Source organism: Hipposideros armiger, unplaced genomic scaffold (assembly GCF_001890085.2).
Source record: "Hipposideros armiger isolate ML-2016 unplaced genomic scaffold, ASM189008v1 scaffold_396, whole genome shotgun sequence".
Taxonomy (NCBI): domain Eukaryota; kingdom Metazoa; phylum Chordata; class Mammalia; order Chiroptera; family Hipposideridae; genus Hipposideros; species Hipposideros armiger.
The window spans coordinates 1,767,468-1,781,703 of NW_017731746.1; the positions used below are offsets into that span (position 1 = coordinate 1,767,468).

The 14,236-nt window shown below is 56.9% G+C and overlaps 1 protein-coding gene across 5 annotated transcripts in view; it reads left to right on the forward strand.

The window, feature by feature from the left end:
• BCL9L (BCL9 like) overlaps positions 1-14,185 on the forward strand; it is a 29,439-nt gene extending 15,254 nt beyond the window's left edge. For 2 of the 5 annotated variants that reach the window (XM_019663585.1, XM_019663586.1), the window contains 8 exons: positions 616-717; positions 1,975-2,360; positions 3,048-3,167; positions 6,810-7,020; positions 7,194-7,278; positions 7,381-9,667; positions 10,133-10,417; positions 10,854-14,185. In XM_019663585.1, coding sequence (XP_019519130.1) covers positions 692-717; positions 1,975-2,360; positions 3,048-3,167; positions 6,810-7,020; positions 7,194-7,278; positions 7,381-9,667; positions 10,133-10,417; positions 10,854-11,953 — 4,500 coding nt within the window. In that variant the 5' untranslated portion in view covers positions 616-691 and the 3' untranslated portion in view covers positions 11,954-14,185. Of the gene's footprint in view, positions 1-404; positions 718-1,974; positions 2,361-3,047; positions 3,168-3,373; positions 3,634-6,809; positions 7,021-7,193; positions 7,279-7,380; positions 9,668-10,132; positions 10,418-10,853 lie in introns of those variants that run through there. The other 3 variants (XM_019663587.1, XM_019663588.1, XM_019663589.1) reach the window with 3 other exon arrangements.
• The last annotated feature ends 51 nt before the right edge of the window (positions 14,186-14,236 follow it).

Below are 14,236 nucleotides of genomic sequence, written 5' to 3' on the forward strand. Positions count from 1 at the left end.
AGGCTCCTGCATTCTTGCGGTCGGGGAGGAATCTGAGCCAGCGTTACTGGTCTCCAGAAGAGCCCAGCTGCAGCCCCGGGGCCCCGCCAGGCCTCTCGCTGCCCGTCCGGGCCTGCTGGGATGGGCACGGGCTAGGCCTCGAGCTGGGGGCGGAGCAGGGCCCTCATCCCTGGCCCCCTCCATGCAGGGGGTGCCCGGGGCAGGGCGGGGCGCAGCGCAGGGTGGGGGGCAGGGCGTGAGGGGTTCCCCACCCTGGGTGAGTGAGGGGCGTGCCTGGGAGCGGGAGTCCCCTAGGGAGCCAGAACAGACCTCATGGCCTCCCCACCTGGGCACCTTTGCAACCTATCCTCTTAGTGCATTCTGCCTTTGTGGCCCCGGGGAGATGGGGGTGGGGGCTTGCTAGAGACTGCAAGCTCCCTGAGGGTAAAGTGCAGGAGGGCTGGGATAGGACTGGCCTCTAGAATTGAGACCCCACCTAGTAGTCCTTCCTTTCCGTCCCCACCCTACCCTATCCAGTTCCCTAGTCCTAGGGCTGTTGGGTCCTCCCTTCTCCCTTCCCCTTCTTACACCCCCTCCCCAAGTCACAAGTTTTCTCTTTGGGGCTTGTTGCTGCAGTCCCTGCTCCAGTACCGAGTACCTGGCTGTGCCCTGGGCACGCACAGGGGCCGTAGCCCCACTGTGTGTGGGAGCCATGAGGATCCTGGCTAACAAGACAAGGTGTGTGGGTGTCCTGGAGGGTGGGAGGTGTATGTGGAGTGCGGGAAGGGAAGGGCCCAGTGGTGATGGGGCTGAGCTGTACTGGCTTGGAGAGTGAGCCTCCCTGGGCACCTGGCTTCCAGGTCACCAGTGGGCCCAAGGGGGGGGTCATAATGGGAAGGCCTGCCCAGAGGCAGGAGCCCAAAGCCTTAGTTAGTGCCTGGGCCCAGGGGACAGAGAGGAATGACAATCAGCTAAGCCTGCTGTTCTCGTCCCTTCCAGCCCTTTCCTCTTAAAAAAGGTTGGAGCAGAACCCTCACCCCCCACCCCACTGTGGGGTCCAGTGGCGCCCTCTGGCCTCAGTCTAGCTGGGGGTGGGAGCTAGAGGGGAGGGGCCGTGCCTTCCTCCCTCCTCTTCCCCAGGAGAAGCCTGCAGACAGGGCCAGGCGGCAGCAGCAGGACAGCAGAGCTGAAATAAATCTGAGCTGGTGTGGAATGAGGGGGGATAAATATCCTCTCCCGTGATGTGATCTTTCCAGCGGCTATTAATAGGTCTCCGGGGAGGGGGAGGCGGTGTGGGGAGCGGGCTGGATCTTAAAGGGCCCGCAGCTTAGGCTGCAGAAATCCTTGTCTTCGAGCTGCACTCCAGTCTGCTCCACACACCACTCCCCTCCCCCTTTCCTCCTGCTCGTGCCTGCCCACCAGGCCTGCCTGCCAACCCTCTTCAGGCTCTCACCCTCCTGCTCTGGGGAGCTGTCTGGACCACTGGGTACCACTCGGATGTGCTTATCTCCACTTCCCCAGGGGAATGGGACTGGTCATGAGCAGTGACCCTCAGTTCCAGTGTCCCTTCCTTGCTGGTGTTGGGACACATGGAAGTTGAGGTTTGAGACCTTGGAAGGCATCTGAAGACAGCAAACCCTAGAAAAGAGGATGCTTAAGTGTTGGTCAGGTGCTAGTGGAAGTCGGGGCATTGCCATGGAGGCTTGCAGCTTGATGGATGCTGGGACTGGGGCTGTGGGTGGATTCTGCCAATGAAAGGCCCTGGTTTTCATTTGAATTTGGGGGTGGAGGGTTTTCCCCATCTTCATTCCCCAGTGTGAAGGGTATCTGCCCTTGTCTGAGGAGCCAAGGAAGGAGGTAGGGAATAGCTGATGGTCTTAAGGTGCCACTCAGCCCCTACCTCCCCTATCATTAGGTGAGGCAGGATAGGGCAATTAAAATCTAGGCATGTTAAGCCCCTAGCAAAATTAACTTTTTATGTCTCCCACCTCTCAGGTTACCCCACCCCAGGAGGAGAGAAGCTCCAGGGAGCCCTCCACTGTCCCCCCGTGGCCACTGCCCCCCTGCCCCAGCCAAGCCAATGCACCCAGAAAATAAGTTGACCAATCATGGCAAGACAGGGAATGGCGGGGCCCAATCCCAGCACCAGAATGTGAACCAAGGACCCACCTGCAACCTGGGCTCGAAGGGCTTGGGGGCGGGGAACCATGGGGCCAAGGCCAACCAGATCTCACCTAGCAACTCAAGTCTGAAGAACACCCAAGCAGGGGTGCCCCCTTTCAGCTCACTCAAGGGCAAAGTGAAGAGAGAGCGGAGCGTGTCTGTTGACTCCGGAGAGCAGCGAGAGGCTGGGACCCCATCCCTGGACTCAGAGGCCAAAGGTACCCCATTTCCTGATCCCCAAGATCCCAGTATGTTCCACAGCCCAAGGCCCAAACTTGCTGGGAGACCATCTTTCTGTCTCCCTTGCCTAATCCTCATCCACTGCTCCTCTCCTGCATTTATGCAGGGGCACCTTTTTCTTACTCCCATTATACCCACAAACCTAGTTGTTTTCTCAGGATTGGGGTTGGCCAGGGTGGAGACTTATCATCCTTAGGTGCCACCCATGGAGGGGGCCACACACAGCGATGGGGATTCTGGTCAGTCTCATTCTCCTGCTTTCCCACCAGAGCCCCCAGAGGGGAAGAGGGAGGTGCTCGGGGTGAGGAGCAGACCCACACATCCCAAGAACCTCCTGGTATCTGGGCTGGTGGGAGCTGCTGAGCAGGCACTGGCCTGGAAGAGTAGCAGCAGCTCCCCCCCCCCCCCCCAGTCCTAATTAGAACCAGTCGTGGTTGGGGATTATGCTGTGCTTGGTGCTGGGTGGGGGAAGGGAGACAGCAGGGCTGTAGAGAAATCAGAAACAAATGGTGGTGTGGTGGGGGCCAAGAGCTGGCTAAGTGCCAACCATAGCTTGGGCAGTGCCCTCTGGGGTGGGGCATCTGGGAGAATGGGCCTGGATGTGGGAGGACAGGACCTCTGGACACTCACCGTGACCCCTGCTTTCCTCTGTCCTGCCTGGGCAGAGGTGGCACCCCGGAGTAAGCGGCGTTGTGTACTGGAGCGGAAGCAGCCATACAGCGGGGACGAATGGTGCTCAGGACCGGACAGTGAGGAGGACGACAAGCCCATTGGGGCCACCCACAGTGAGTGCTTATCAATGCCAGGGTGCTGTGGCCCGTGGTGCCCCAGGGGGATGACTGCCCTGAGGGAGCCTCCCTCTCTTCACCTAGGGCTTTAGAGGACTGAGCCTGAGCAAAGAGCAGGGGTCAGGAGCCCAGGCTCCTCTCCCATCCCACCTCTCAGACTCTGTCCCTCTGTGCACTGTGACAGCTCTGCCTCTGCCTTCCAGGTGCTCAGTGGCCCCCTCTTCCTAGGGGTGAGTGAACCTCTGGTGGCCTCTCTTGGCTTTGTCGCCTATAAGTACCTCCTTCCATGAATTCCCGGCCTATGCTGCCACCTACTGGTCAGTGGAGAGAGGGCATCTAGAGTCCAGCATCACTGAGAGCAGGATGGTCGACGGCTCTGTTGTGCAAAGCTGTGCTAAGCCTGGGTGTGAGCTGACACTGGCTGTGTCTCTGGTGCCCTTCCCTAACCTCTAATTGAATCCTGGCAAGTACCTGGAGTGCTTCACCAGGACGAAGTGTGGGTGTGGGTGGATGCCTACGCCTTATTTTTTTATTGATCAGAATTTATTTGGACCTGATGGGGCCCCCTGCCTTTGGGATACCCATACAAATTTATTTGGTGCCGTCCCTCAAAGTTTACATCTGATTGGCTGGGAGAAACTGTTTAATGCATAAGAAGCTAGCCAGAGAATGTTAAATTGTGAACTTGTCAAAGGCAGAGACTTAGAAAGAAGAAAAAAATATATTCTGGCTACTTTGCTACTTTGTGGTATTTAAGCCTACAATAGCCCTGTGAGGTAGGTGTTATTAGGACGCCTGTTGTAGAGGAGGAAACAGACTTAGCAGATGTTTGTAGAATGAGCAGACCGTGTCTGTGGAGGTAGTACATGGGATCAAATACTGAAGCCTCTGCAGCTGGCTGGGATTTTAAAGGTCAGTCTGGTCCCAGGTTCTCCCCAAGGGACTGACCGGCAGTTCGTGAGCCCCTGACTGAACCCATCACTGATAGATGGAGTTGGTCACTATCTCTTAAGGACAGACCCCACCCCACCTCACCCCATTTACTTTTTTGATATTAGACTGCACCATTGTAGAAACATTGAAAGACAAAGGAGATATTGGTAACATACCACACCCAATACCAAGGCAACCACTGTTACTATTTTAGTTGTACTGCCATTAGATTCTTGAAGAGTTCTTAATGGTCGGGCAATATAATGTAGAGGTTAATAGCACAGACTATTTAATCAGACCAACTTGGTTTATATCCCAGGTTTCCATGAATTATTTTTGTAAATTGGGGAAAGGGCCTCAGTTTCTTCATCTGTAAAAATATTTACCTTGGGCTGGCCGAGTGGCTCAGTTAGTTAAGAGTGCGAGCTCTGAGAAACAGGGCTGCCAGTACTATTCTCACATGGGCCAGTGACGCTGCGCCCGAGCTGAGCTGTCACTGAGCTGCCAACAGGTGGCAGGATGGCTCAGCTGGTGTCACAACAAGATTGCCTGTTTGATAGTGGGCTATGCCCACCTGCATCTAAGACTGATCTCGGCACTTTGAGCTGAGCTGCTGTCCTGATGGCTCAGTGGATAGGATGTGCACTCTTAACAACAAGGCTGCTTGTTCAAGTCCCACATGGGATGGTGGCTATGCCCACCCGCAACTAAGATTGAACACAGCACCTTGAGCTTAGAGGCCACGAGCTGTCGGGCAGCCAGATGGCGACTGGCGCCCTCCACAGTGAAGACTGAAGAACAACTTGGCTGGTCCCCTGCCCCAATTCCCCAACACTGTTCCCCTCCCCCAAGTCCCCAATAAAATCTTAAAAAAAAAGAAAATTTTACCTCAGGGTTAGTATGAGGAGTAAATGAGTTGATACATATAACATACTTAGAACAGTGTTAGCTTTTATTATTGTTATTAATGTACTAGAAAGTCCCTATTGAAATAAATCCTGCCTCCCTCACCATAACTGGTACCCAGGAGTCCTAGTTCTATATACTGAGTACGCTTCTTCCTCTTCCCCAGGGTAGCCTTCACACATTGAAGATGACTGTCAAGTTCTACCCTCCACAAACTTTTGGCTCTGTTATTCTATATAAAGTTTGAGAGACAGGGTCCAGACCAGGGCCCCTATGAGGTAGGACTGTTAGAGAAGGTTTACCCAAGGAGAGGAACTTAACACTGGGCCTATGGGAAAGTGGCCGGTGCCCTGGCTCGAGGGAGGCAACTTCATGCAGTTGGCCTTGTACAAACTGAGAGGGCTGTAACTTTCAGTCTACAGGCTGGGCACTTGGACTTGTTTTTCCCGGCATAGGAATGGGTCCAACCACTCACCTAGACTTGTTAATGACCAATTGTAGATCTTTTCTAGGATGGGACTTAGAGTTAAGTTTGTGACTGTGGAACAAATCTTCTCTTGGTGCTGAGGGTGGCCAGTCTACCCTGGAAGTGAACCTACGATGTCAGCCTTTTCTGTTTTCCTAATGATTTTTTTGTTCGTGATTTGGTTCTAAACTTGCTATAAAAATAGATTTCTTTGACCTGCCCTTTGGGCAGGGTGGGAGTTAGTGTTTCCGTTTTATTTATTTATTTATTTATTTAAAGATTTTATTGGGGATTTAGGGGAGGGGAACAGACAAGTTGCTATCCTTTTGTTCTTCAGCCTAGTTGTGGAGGACATCGCTTCACTGGCCTATGTTGGTATTATCTTCTCGGGTGAGGCAGTCGCTTGCTGGCCATTGGATGGCAGCTCATGGCAGCTGCTGGCTGCTCATGCTGGCTGCCGGCCACTCACGGTAGCTTTTGGCAGCCCCACTGCAGCTTCACTGCAGCGTACGCTGTCGCCGGCAACTCACGACAGCCCAGCTCCAGGTTGAGCCGTTGTTCACCATCTTAGCTGTAGAGGGTGCAGTGTCACTGACCCTCATATGGGATCTGAACCGAGGCCCTGCTGCTCAGAGCTGGTGTCCCAAGCCAACTCTTAACCAACACAACACTCGGCCGGCCCAGTGTTTCCATTTTATAGATGAAGGAACTGAGGCTTAGAGGAATGAAGTGTTGTGCTCATAAGGTCACACAGTCACTTAGTGATGGGGCTAGCATGGAAAACCATTCATTGTTTGAAGCATCAGCTTGTGCAACCTCTTTGCCTTTTCTCACCTGTCAGTATACATGCACACATGCAGACTGTAGCACTAGGGTGCAGAGCAGGGCTAAGAGCAGGCTTTGCACTGACTGGCCGTGTCACCCTGGGAGAGTAACTTCATCCCTCTAAGTCTGTTTTCTCATTGGTAAAGTGGAGGGTATGCCACCTTCCTCCTAGGGATGTGGTGGTTAGATGGAATCACATCCATAATTATCCATCAGAATGCTAGGCACATGGGACCCTGTTTGTAAGGGTCACACTTTCCCTCTCTCTCTGCTCCACATAGTCCCCACAATTTCCATCCTGGTTAAAGACTGGTCTAAGGCAAGTTAAATATGGAAACCATGCTAGTAAAAACATCAGATTGTGGCAACAAATCACCCTGTGGGCACCAGCTGTAAAGCAGTGAGCCTCTGTCTCTGGCCGTCTCTGGGATGGGGCAGTGAGGGTGCCAGCTGGTTCTCCTTTCTAAATCTGGGCTGCTTACCCTCTTTCCTTCTCTTCTCTCATGCAGATTGTAATGTAGCAGACGCAGCCATGGCGGCCCCACAGCTGGGTCCTGGCCAAGCCGCCCAACTCCCCCTCAGTGAGAGCAGCGCACCAGGCCCCCCGCATGGGCCTCCACCAGGCCTTCGGCCTGATGCCCCTGGGGGCGGGGGCGGGGGTGTCCCCGGAAAGCCCCCCTCACAGTTCGTGTATGTCTTCACCACCCACCTGGCCAACACGTAAGTGCCTCGGGGCAGGCCAAGCCTGCTCCGTTTACCCAGCACCCCTCAGCCTGGAGTCCTGAGTGAGTGCCTGTAGGGGACCAGGGTTGGTTGGGTTGGGTTGGGTGAGGACAAGGGCTCCCTCCTGCCTACCTCTCTGAGCTATTTGTGCTTTACCACCCCCTGTGCAGGGCTGCAGAGGCAGTGCTGCAGGGCCGGGCCGACTCCATCCTCGCCTACCACCAGCAGAATGTGCCCCGGGCCAAGCTTGACCAGGTGAGTGTGCTACTTGATCCTGGCTTGGCACCTCTATGAACAGGCAGAGTGGCTGGTTCATCCTCTTAACCTCTCTCATGCTCTGCCTTTGTCTTCTTGCAGGCCCCCAAAGTGCCAGCCACCCCAGAACCACTACCCCTGAGCACACCATCAGCAGGCACCCCACAGGCCCAGCCACCTTCACTGCCGCCACCCCCAGCCCCTGGCAGTGTCCCTCCTGCTCTACCTTCTGAGGGACCTCCTGAGGACACCAGTCAGGACCTGACACCCAGCTCAGTGGGAGCTGCCAGCACAGGTGGTGGGACTGGAGGTACCCACCCTAACACCCCTACAGCTGCCACCAACAACAACCCACTGCCTCCTGGAGGAGACCCCAGCAGTGCCTCTGGCCCTGCCCTACTAGGGGAGGCCGCGCCCGCAGGAAATGGCCAGCGGAGCCTGGTGGGCTCGGAGGGCCTGTCCAAGGAGCAGCTGGAGCATCGGGAGCGCTCCCTTCAGACGCTTCGAGACATTGAGCGGCTATTGCTCCGCAGCGGGGAGACTGAGCCCTTCCTCAAGGGACCCCCGGGAGGAGCAGGTGAGGGGGGACCACCAGCACAAGCCCCTTCTACCCCCCAGCAGCCACCCACGGCCCCTCCCAGTGGGCTGAAGAAGTATGAGGAGCCCTTACAGTCCATGATTTCGCAGACACAGAGCCTAGGGGGCCCCCCGCTGGAGCATGAAGTGCCTGGGCACCCCCCGGGTGGGGACATGGGGCAGCAGATGAACATGATGATGCAGAGGCTGGGCCAGGATAGCCTGACGCCTGAGCAGGTAGCCTGGCGCAAGTTGCAGGAAGAGTACTACGAGGAGAAACGGCGGAAAGAGGAGCAGATCGGGCTGCATGGGAGCCGCCCTCTGCAGGACATGATGGGCATGGGGGGCATGATGGTGAGGGGGCCCCCGCCTCCCTACCACAGCAAGCCTGGGGATCAGTGGCCACCTGGAATGGGTGCACAGCTGCGGGGGCCCATGGATGTCCAAGATCCCATGCAGCTCCGGGGTGGACCTCCTTTTCCTGGCCCCCGTTTCCCAGGCAACCAGATGCAACGGGTGCCTGGGTTTGGGGGCATGCAAGGCATGCCCATGGAGGTGCCCATGAATGCCATGCAGAGGCCTGTGAGGCCAGGTATGGGCTGGACAGAAGACTTGCCCCCCATGGGGGGACCCAGCAATTTTGCCCAGAATGCTGTGCCCTACCCAGGTGGGCAGAGTGAAGCTGAAAGATTCATGACCCCTCGGGTTCGGGAGGAGCTGCTGCGGCACCAGCTGCTGGAAAAGCGGCCTCTGGGCATGCAGCGCCCCCTGGGCATGGCCGGTGGCAGTGGCATGGGGCAGGGTGTGGAGATGGAGCGGATGATGCAGGCGCACCGGCAGATGGATCCAGCCATGTTCCCCGGACAGATGGCTGGTGGCGAGAGCCTGGCAGGCACTCCCATGGGCATGGAGTTTGGTGGAGGCCGGGGCCTTCTGAGCCCCCCCATGGGGCAGTCCGGGCTGAGGGAGGTGGACCCACCCATGGGGCCAGGCAACCTCAACATGAACATGAATGTGAACATGAACATGAACATGAACCTGAATGTGCAGATGACCCCACAGCAGCAGATGCTGATGTCACAGAAGATGCGGGGCCCTGGGGATATGATGGGGCCGCAGGGCCTCAGTCCTGAGGACATGGCCCGAGTGCGGGCGCAGAACAGCAGTGGCATGATGGGCGGCCCACAGAAGATGCTGATGCCTTCTCAGTTTCCCAGCCAGAGCCAGCAGGGGTTTTCTGGGGGCCAGGGACCCTATCAAACCCTGCCCCAGGACATGGGCAATACCCAAGATATGTTCAGCCCTGACCAGAGCTCAATGCCCTTGGGCAATGTGGGCACCACTCGACTCAGCCACATGCCTCTGACCCCTGCGTCCAATCCTCCCGGGTCTGTGCATTCAGCCCCAAACCGGGGGCTGGGCAGACGGCCTTCGGACCTCACCATCAGTATTAATCAGATGGGCTCGCCCGGCATGGGGCACCTGAAGTCGCCTACCCTTAGCCAGGTGCACTCACCCCTGGTCACGTCGCCCACCGCCAACCTGAAGTCACCCCAGACTCCCTCACAGATGGTGCCCTTGTCTTCGGCCAACCCGCCAGGACCTCTCAAGTCACCCCAGGTCCTCAGCAACTCTCTCAGTGTCCGTTCGCCCACTGGCTCTCCCAGCAGGCTCAAGTCTCCTTCCATGGCGGTGCCTTCTCCAGGCTGGGTTGCCTCTCCCAAGACAGCCATGCCCAGCCCTGGGGTCCCCCAGAACAAGCAGCCGCCTCTCAACATGAATTCTTCCACCACCTTGGGCAACATGGAACAGGGTGAGTCAGCTGGGCCAGGCAAGTGGGTACTGGACTCTGAAACTGGGAGTCTCCCAGGTATTGTGTTCATGCTGGGGCAGGGAGTGATTTAAGGCATCTGTACTGGGGCCCAGAGGTGGATGGCTCTGCTTGAGGGGCAGATGTTAGCAGCTGTGTATGGGCTTTCACAGGAGCACATGTTAATCTCCCAGGCATATTGAGGGGATCATACTTGGGATCTCCCCACTGCCCAGGGCCCTGAGGCTGCAGAAACTGCTTGAACAAGGGTGGACTTGAGTGATAATGGGGGTGGAAGGGGCGGGGGTAGGTCTGTGTTCAGTGAGACATCTGAAGAGAGGTAGGTGTGCCTGGAGGAGGCAGGTGGAAATTTGGGAGCTGACCTCTCCTGAACCCCCAATGTGAACAGCCAGATTCATTTCCCCTCCCCAGTCACCCCCTGGTCTTTCTATCTCCCCGCTTCTGTAGGTGCCCTCCCGCCTAGCGGTCCCCGGAGCAGCTCCTCAGCGCCTCCCGCCAACCCTCCCGGTGGCCTCATGAACCCCAGCCTGCCATTCACTTCCTCCCCAGACCCCACGCCTTCCCAGAACCCTCTGTCATTGATGATGTCCCAGATGTCTAAGTATGCCATGCCCAGCTCCACCCCGCTCTACCACAATGCCATCAAGACCATCGCCACCTCAGATGACGAGCTGCTGCCCGACCGGCCCTTGCTACCCCCGCCACCACCACCACCGCAGGGCTCCGGGCCAGGTGCGGGGACAGGAAGGGGGACACAGGGAGAAGAGCTGATGTGGGCACTGGGGGTGGGGAGAGTGGGCATGGCCAGCAATGGCCCCCGTGGTTATGCTGGCTTTTATGTGCTTTCAGAGGGCCCTGGGAGTGGGGGTGTGATGTCCTGGGACACAGTTCCCATTCGAGTAGTCATTTAGTGAAACCAAGCCCAGAGCACTTGAGTGGTCTTTCCAGCATCCAATGGTGAGTCCATGGCAAACTGGGCTAGAACCTGGGTCTCTTGGCTTTTAACCTAAATGCCTCAAGTCCCTTCCCGCACAGCCAGGGCAGGCCAATGTTGAAAGTCCTCACCCCTGGCACCAGGGGTGGCTGGGGTAAGGGGTAGGACTGAGTTCAGCACCCTCCCCCAGCTGGGTGCACATAATTCCTCACCCCCTTTTCTCTTTCCCTATAGGGATCAGCAATAATCAGCCCAACCAGATGCACCTGAACTCAGCTGCTGCCCAGAGCCCCATGGGCATGAACCTGCCAGGCCAACAGCCCCTGTCCCATGAGCCTCCACCTACCATGTTGCCCTCCCCCACCCCTCTGGGTTCCAACATTCCACTGCACCCTAATGCTCAGGGTACAGGAGGACCCCCTCAAAACTCCATGATGATGGCTCCAGGGGGCCCAGACTCCCTGAATGCCCCCTGTGGCCCTGTACCCAGCTCATCCCAGATGATACCCTTCCCCCCTCGGCTGCAGCAGCCCCATGGTGCCATGGCCCCCAGTGGGGGTGGGGGCGGGGGCGGGGGGCCTGGCCTGCAGCAGCACTACCCTTCAGGCATGCCCCTGCCCCCAGAGGACCTACCCAGCCAGCCGCCTGGCCCCATGCCACCCCAGCAGCACCTGATGGGCAAAGGCATGGCTGGGCGTATGGGCGACGCATACCCACCAGGCGTGCTCCCGGGGGTGGCATCAGTGCTGAACGACCCTGAGCTGAGCGAGGTGATTCGGCCCACCCCGACGGGGATCCCTGAGTTCGACTTGTCCAGGATCATCCCCTCTGAGAAGCCAAGCAGCACCCTCCAGTACTTCCCCAAGAGTGAGAACCAGCCCCCCAAGGCCCAGCCCCCCAATCTGCATCTCATGAACCTGCAGAACATGATGGCGGAACAGACCCCCTCACGGCCCTCCAACCTTCCGGGCCAGCAGGGCATCCAGCGGGGGCTCAACATGTCCATGTGCCACCCCGGACAGATGTCCTTGCTGGGCAGGACAGGTGTGCCCCCACAGCAGGGCATGGTGCCCCATGGCCTGCACCAGGGGGTCATGTCCCCTCCACAAGGCCTCATGACCCAGCAGAATTTCATGCTGATGAAGCAACGGGGCGTGGGGGGTGAGGTCTACAGCCAGCCCCCCCACATGCTTTCTCCACAGAGTTCCCTCATGGGCCCTCCACCCCAGCAGAACCTCATGGTGTCCCACCCCCTGCGACAGCGCAGTGTGTCTCTGGACAGCCAGATGGGCTACCTCCCTGCACCGGGCAGCATGGCCAACTTGCCCTTCTAGCACTCCCTGTTGGGGGCTGGAGCTGGGGCGATAATTGCAAATATGATAACCTGAAAAAAGTTTCTTTTTCTCCAGTGTTGGGATGGCCTGGGTCAAAGGGTGGGATGGAGGGGTTGGGAGGGAGCTTGTGTGAGGAGTGGCATTTGTGGGAACCAGATGTGCTGGCAGCTTAGTGGGGAGTGGCAAAGTGGGGTGGGGGACGTTGGATTGGGGTTTGTTCCATTTTGGCCACCAGGTCTGCCCCTTCCCCACTCCTCTCAAGTTCTGTGGAGCCTCTGTTTTCTCTGTCTCTACCCACCCTTGTTCAGCTATGCTGTAGGAGTCCTTTATCAAATCCTTGGGGGAAAGAGAGGAAAGGTGAAGTGTCCCCTCTCTATCTCTGCTGCTGTCTTCATTGCTCCAGCTTCACGTTCCTCCTCTTGGTTTCTCTGCTCCCACCCAGTTCTATCTTTTCCTGTCTTTTTTCCTCTCCTCGCTGATGTGGCTGATCCCCTTTCCCACCTCCCCCTGCAGGCAGCTGGCCAGGTGGGCAGGTGCCAGCCGTAGCTGTAAATAGAGCGCTGCGCTTTTGTGCCCGTTTGTGTGTGTGCTGTATTTCTGTGTTTTGATAGAAGTCACACAAAAAAGAAAAGGATAAAAGAAACCCTTCCCCCCCTTCAAATCATTGCCCCTTCCATTCCCCTGGACCCAGGGACGTGCAGTCTGACACATCTAGCCACTGTTTGTAGCGTCTCTGTGTCCATAAAGGATACTATTCCGGTCCTCTCCCCAAATGGTGAAATGACTTAGATATCCCACACCTAAACTGAGGTCAAACCACCTAGACTTCCGCCTGGTGGGCCCTGGCAGAGCTGAGACCCACCCCAGGGTGGCAGCCTGACTGCTGCTGAGTGATTCAGGAGAACCTGTGTTTGTGCATTCATGTTTGCCCCACACGGTGACATGGGTCCCTGGCTTCCAGGTTGTGGATGTCTGGTGTTCCCTGCTGCTACATCTTAGCCAGAACTTGAAGTCCTTGGTTCCCAGCCTGGGATGAAGGAAAGGAGAAAGAGGCGGAGGCTGTGTGGCCTTGAATGGAGCCTTGGAGGAGTGGGGTGGCTGCCCAGATAGTCCTGTGCTAGCTGCAGTAGCCCTGGGCCAGGTAAACGCCAGGGCCCTGACTCTTCCAGAGGCTGCACCTACTTCTATCCCAAAGGAGGAAGGAAAAGCGTTTGGCTGAGTCTGTCTTCCTCCATCCCCTGAGGATGGATTAGAGAAAGTGTTGGACAGGGAGTAGGGGAGCCTTCTGCTGCTTTTTCTCTTCTGCCCATTCAATGGCAAGGCCCCTCTGCCCAGGGCTCGGGGCTCTGTGCCCACACAGGCACAGTCACTGCCTTCGCCTCAGCCCCAAAGACCTACCCACCCACCTCTGGTCAGAGCTGAAGCCATACATGACTGGGTGTTTTGCCCTTCTTGGCCCCAGGAGTAAAACACTTCTCCTTTTCTCACTTCCTTTCCTGCCTTGTGAGGTGGCAGGGCAGTTCCCTGGTTGTGGCCTTTTTGTACCGCATCCCCAGGGCCAGGGGCCATTTCTAGACAAGGTGTCTTCTGCCATGGCCCCATCTCCAGCCTTCCTGACCTGCAGGGCCTAGTTTCGCATTGGCAGCTGTGATACAAAGGGAATTTGCCCCCACTTCTCCCAGTCTGGTGCTGTCCTCAGTCCACCGTCAGCCAGATCAAGCGCTTCCTCTGGGGCTGGCTGCAGGCCCCTGCCACCCCCCAGCACCTCCCGGGGTCCAGGGCCCAGGCCTCTTTGCCCAGGGGTCACCTACCCTTCAGCCAGGCGCTTTGCCAGCCCTGCCTCACCCTGGGCCCTGTGCCCATGAGCCCCCTGTCCTTGACTCAAGACTCCCCAAACTGATTTCTACCTGGAGGAGAGCAGGGTCAGACTGCAAAGGGCCCAATGCTCTCTCTCCCCATTCGCCTCTTCTCCCACTTCTGCCATCAGACTAGCTTTTCAAGGTGAACCACACAGGCCAGCCTACTTCCCTCCATCCATGGCCATACCCCAGCCATTTTGTACCATTATATAAATATATATATATAAATATATAAATACAATATGTGAAGACATCCTCTTGGTTTTTATTTTGAAACAATTTTTAGGCTTGTTCCGGGGGTCTCTGTGCTGCCTGTACTGTATTGACCTGTTTTATAGGTGCCTTTTTATTAAAAAGAAAATTAAAAATCTAACCTCTTTGCTTTTTTGCTTCTGTGTCTGGCTCCTCCACTGCCCAGCTTCTT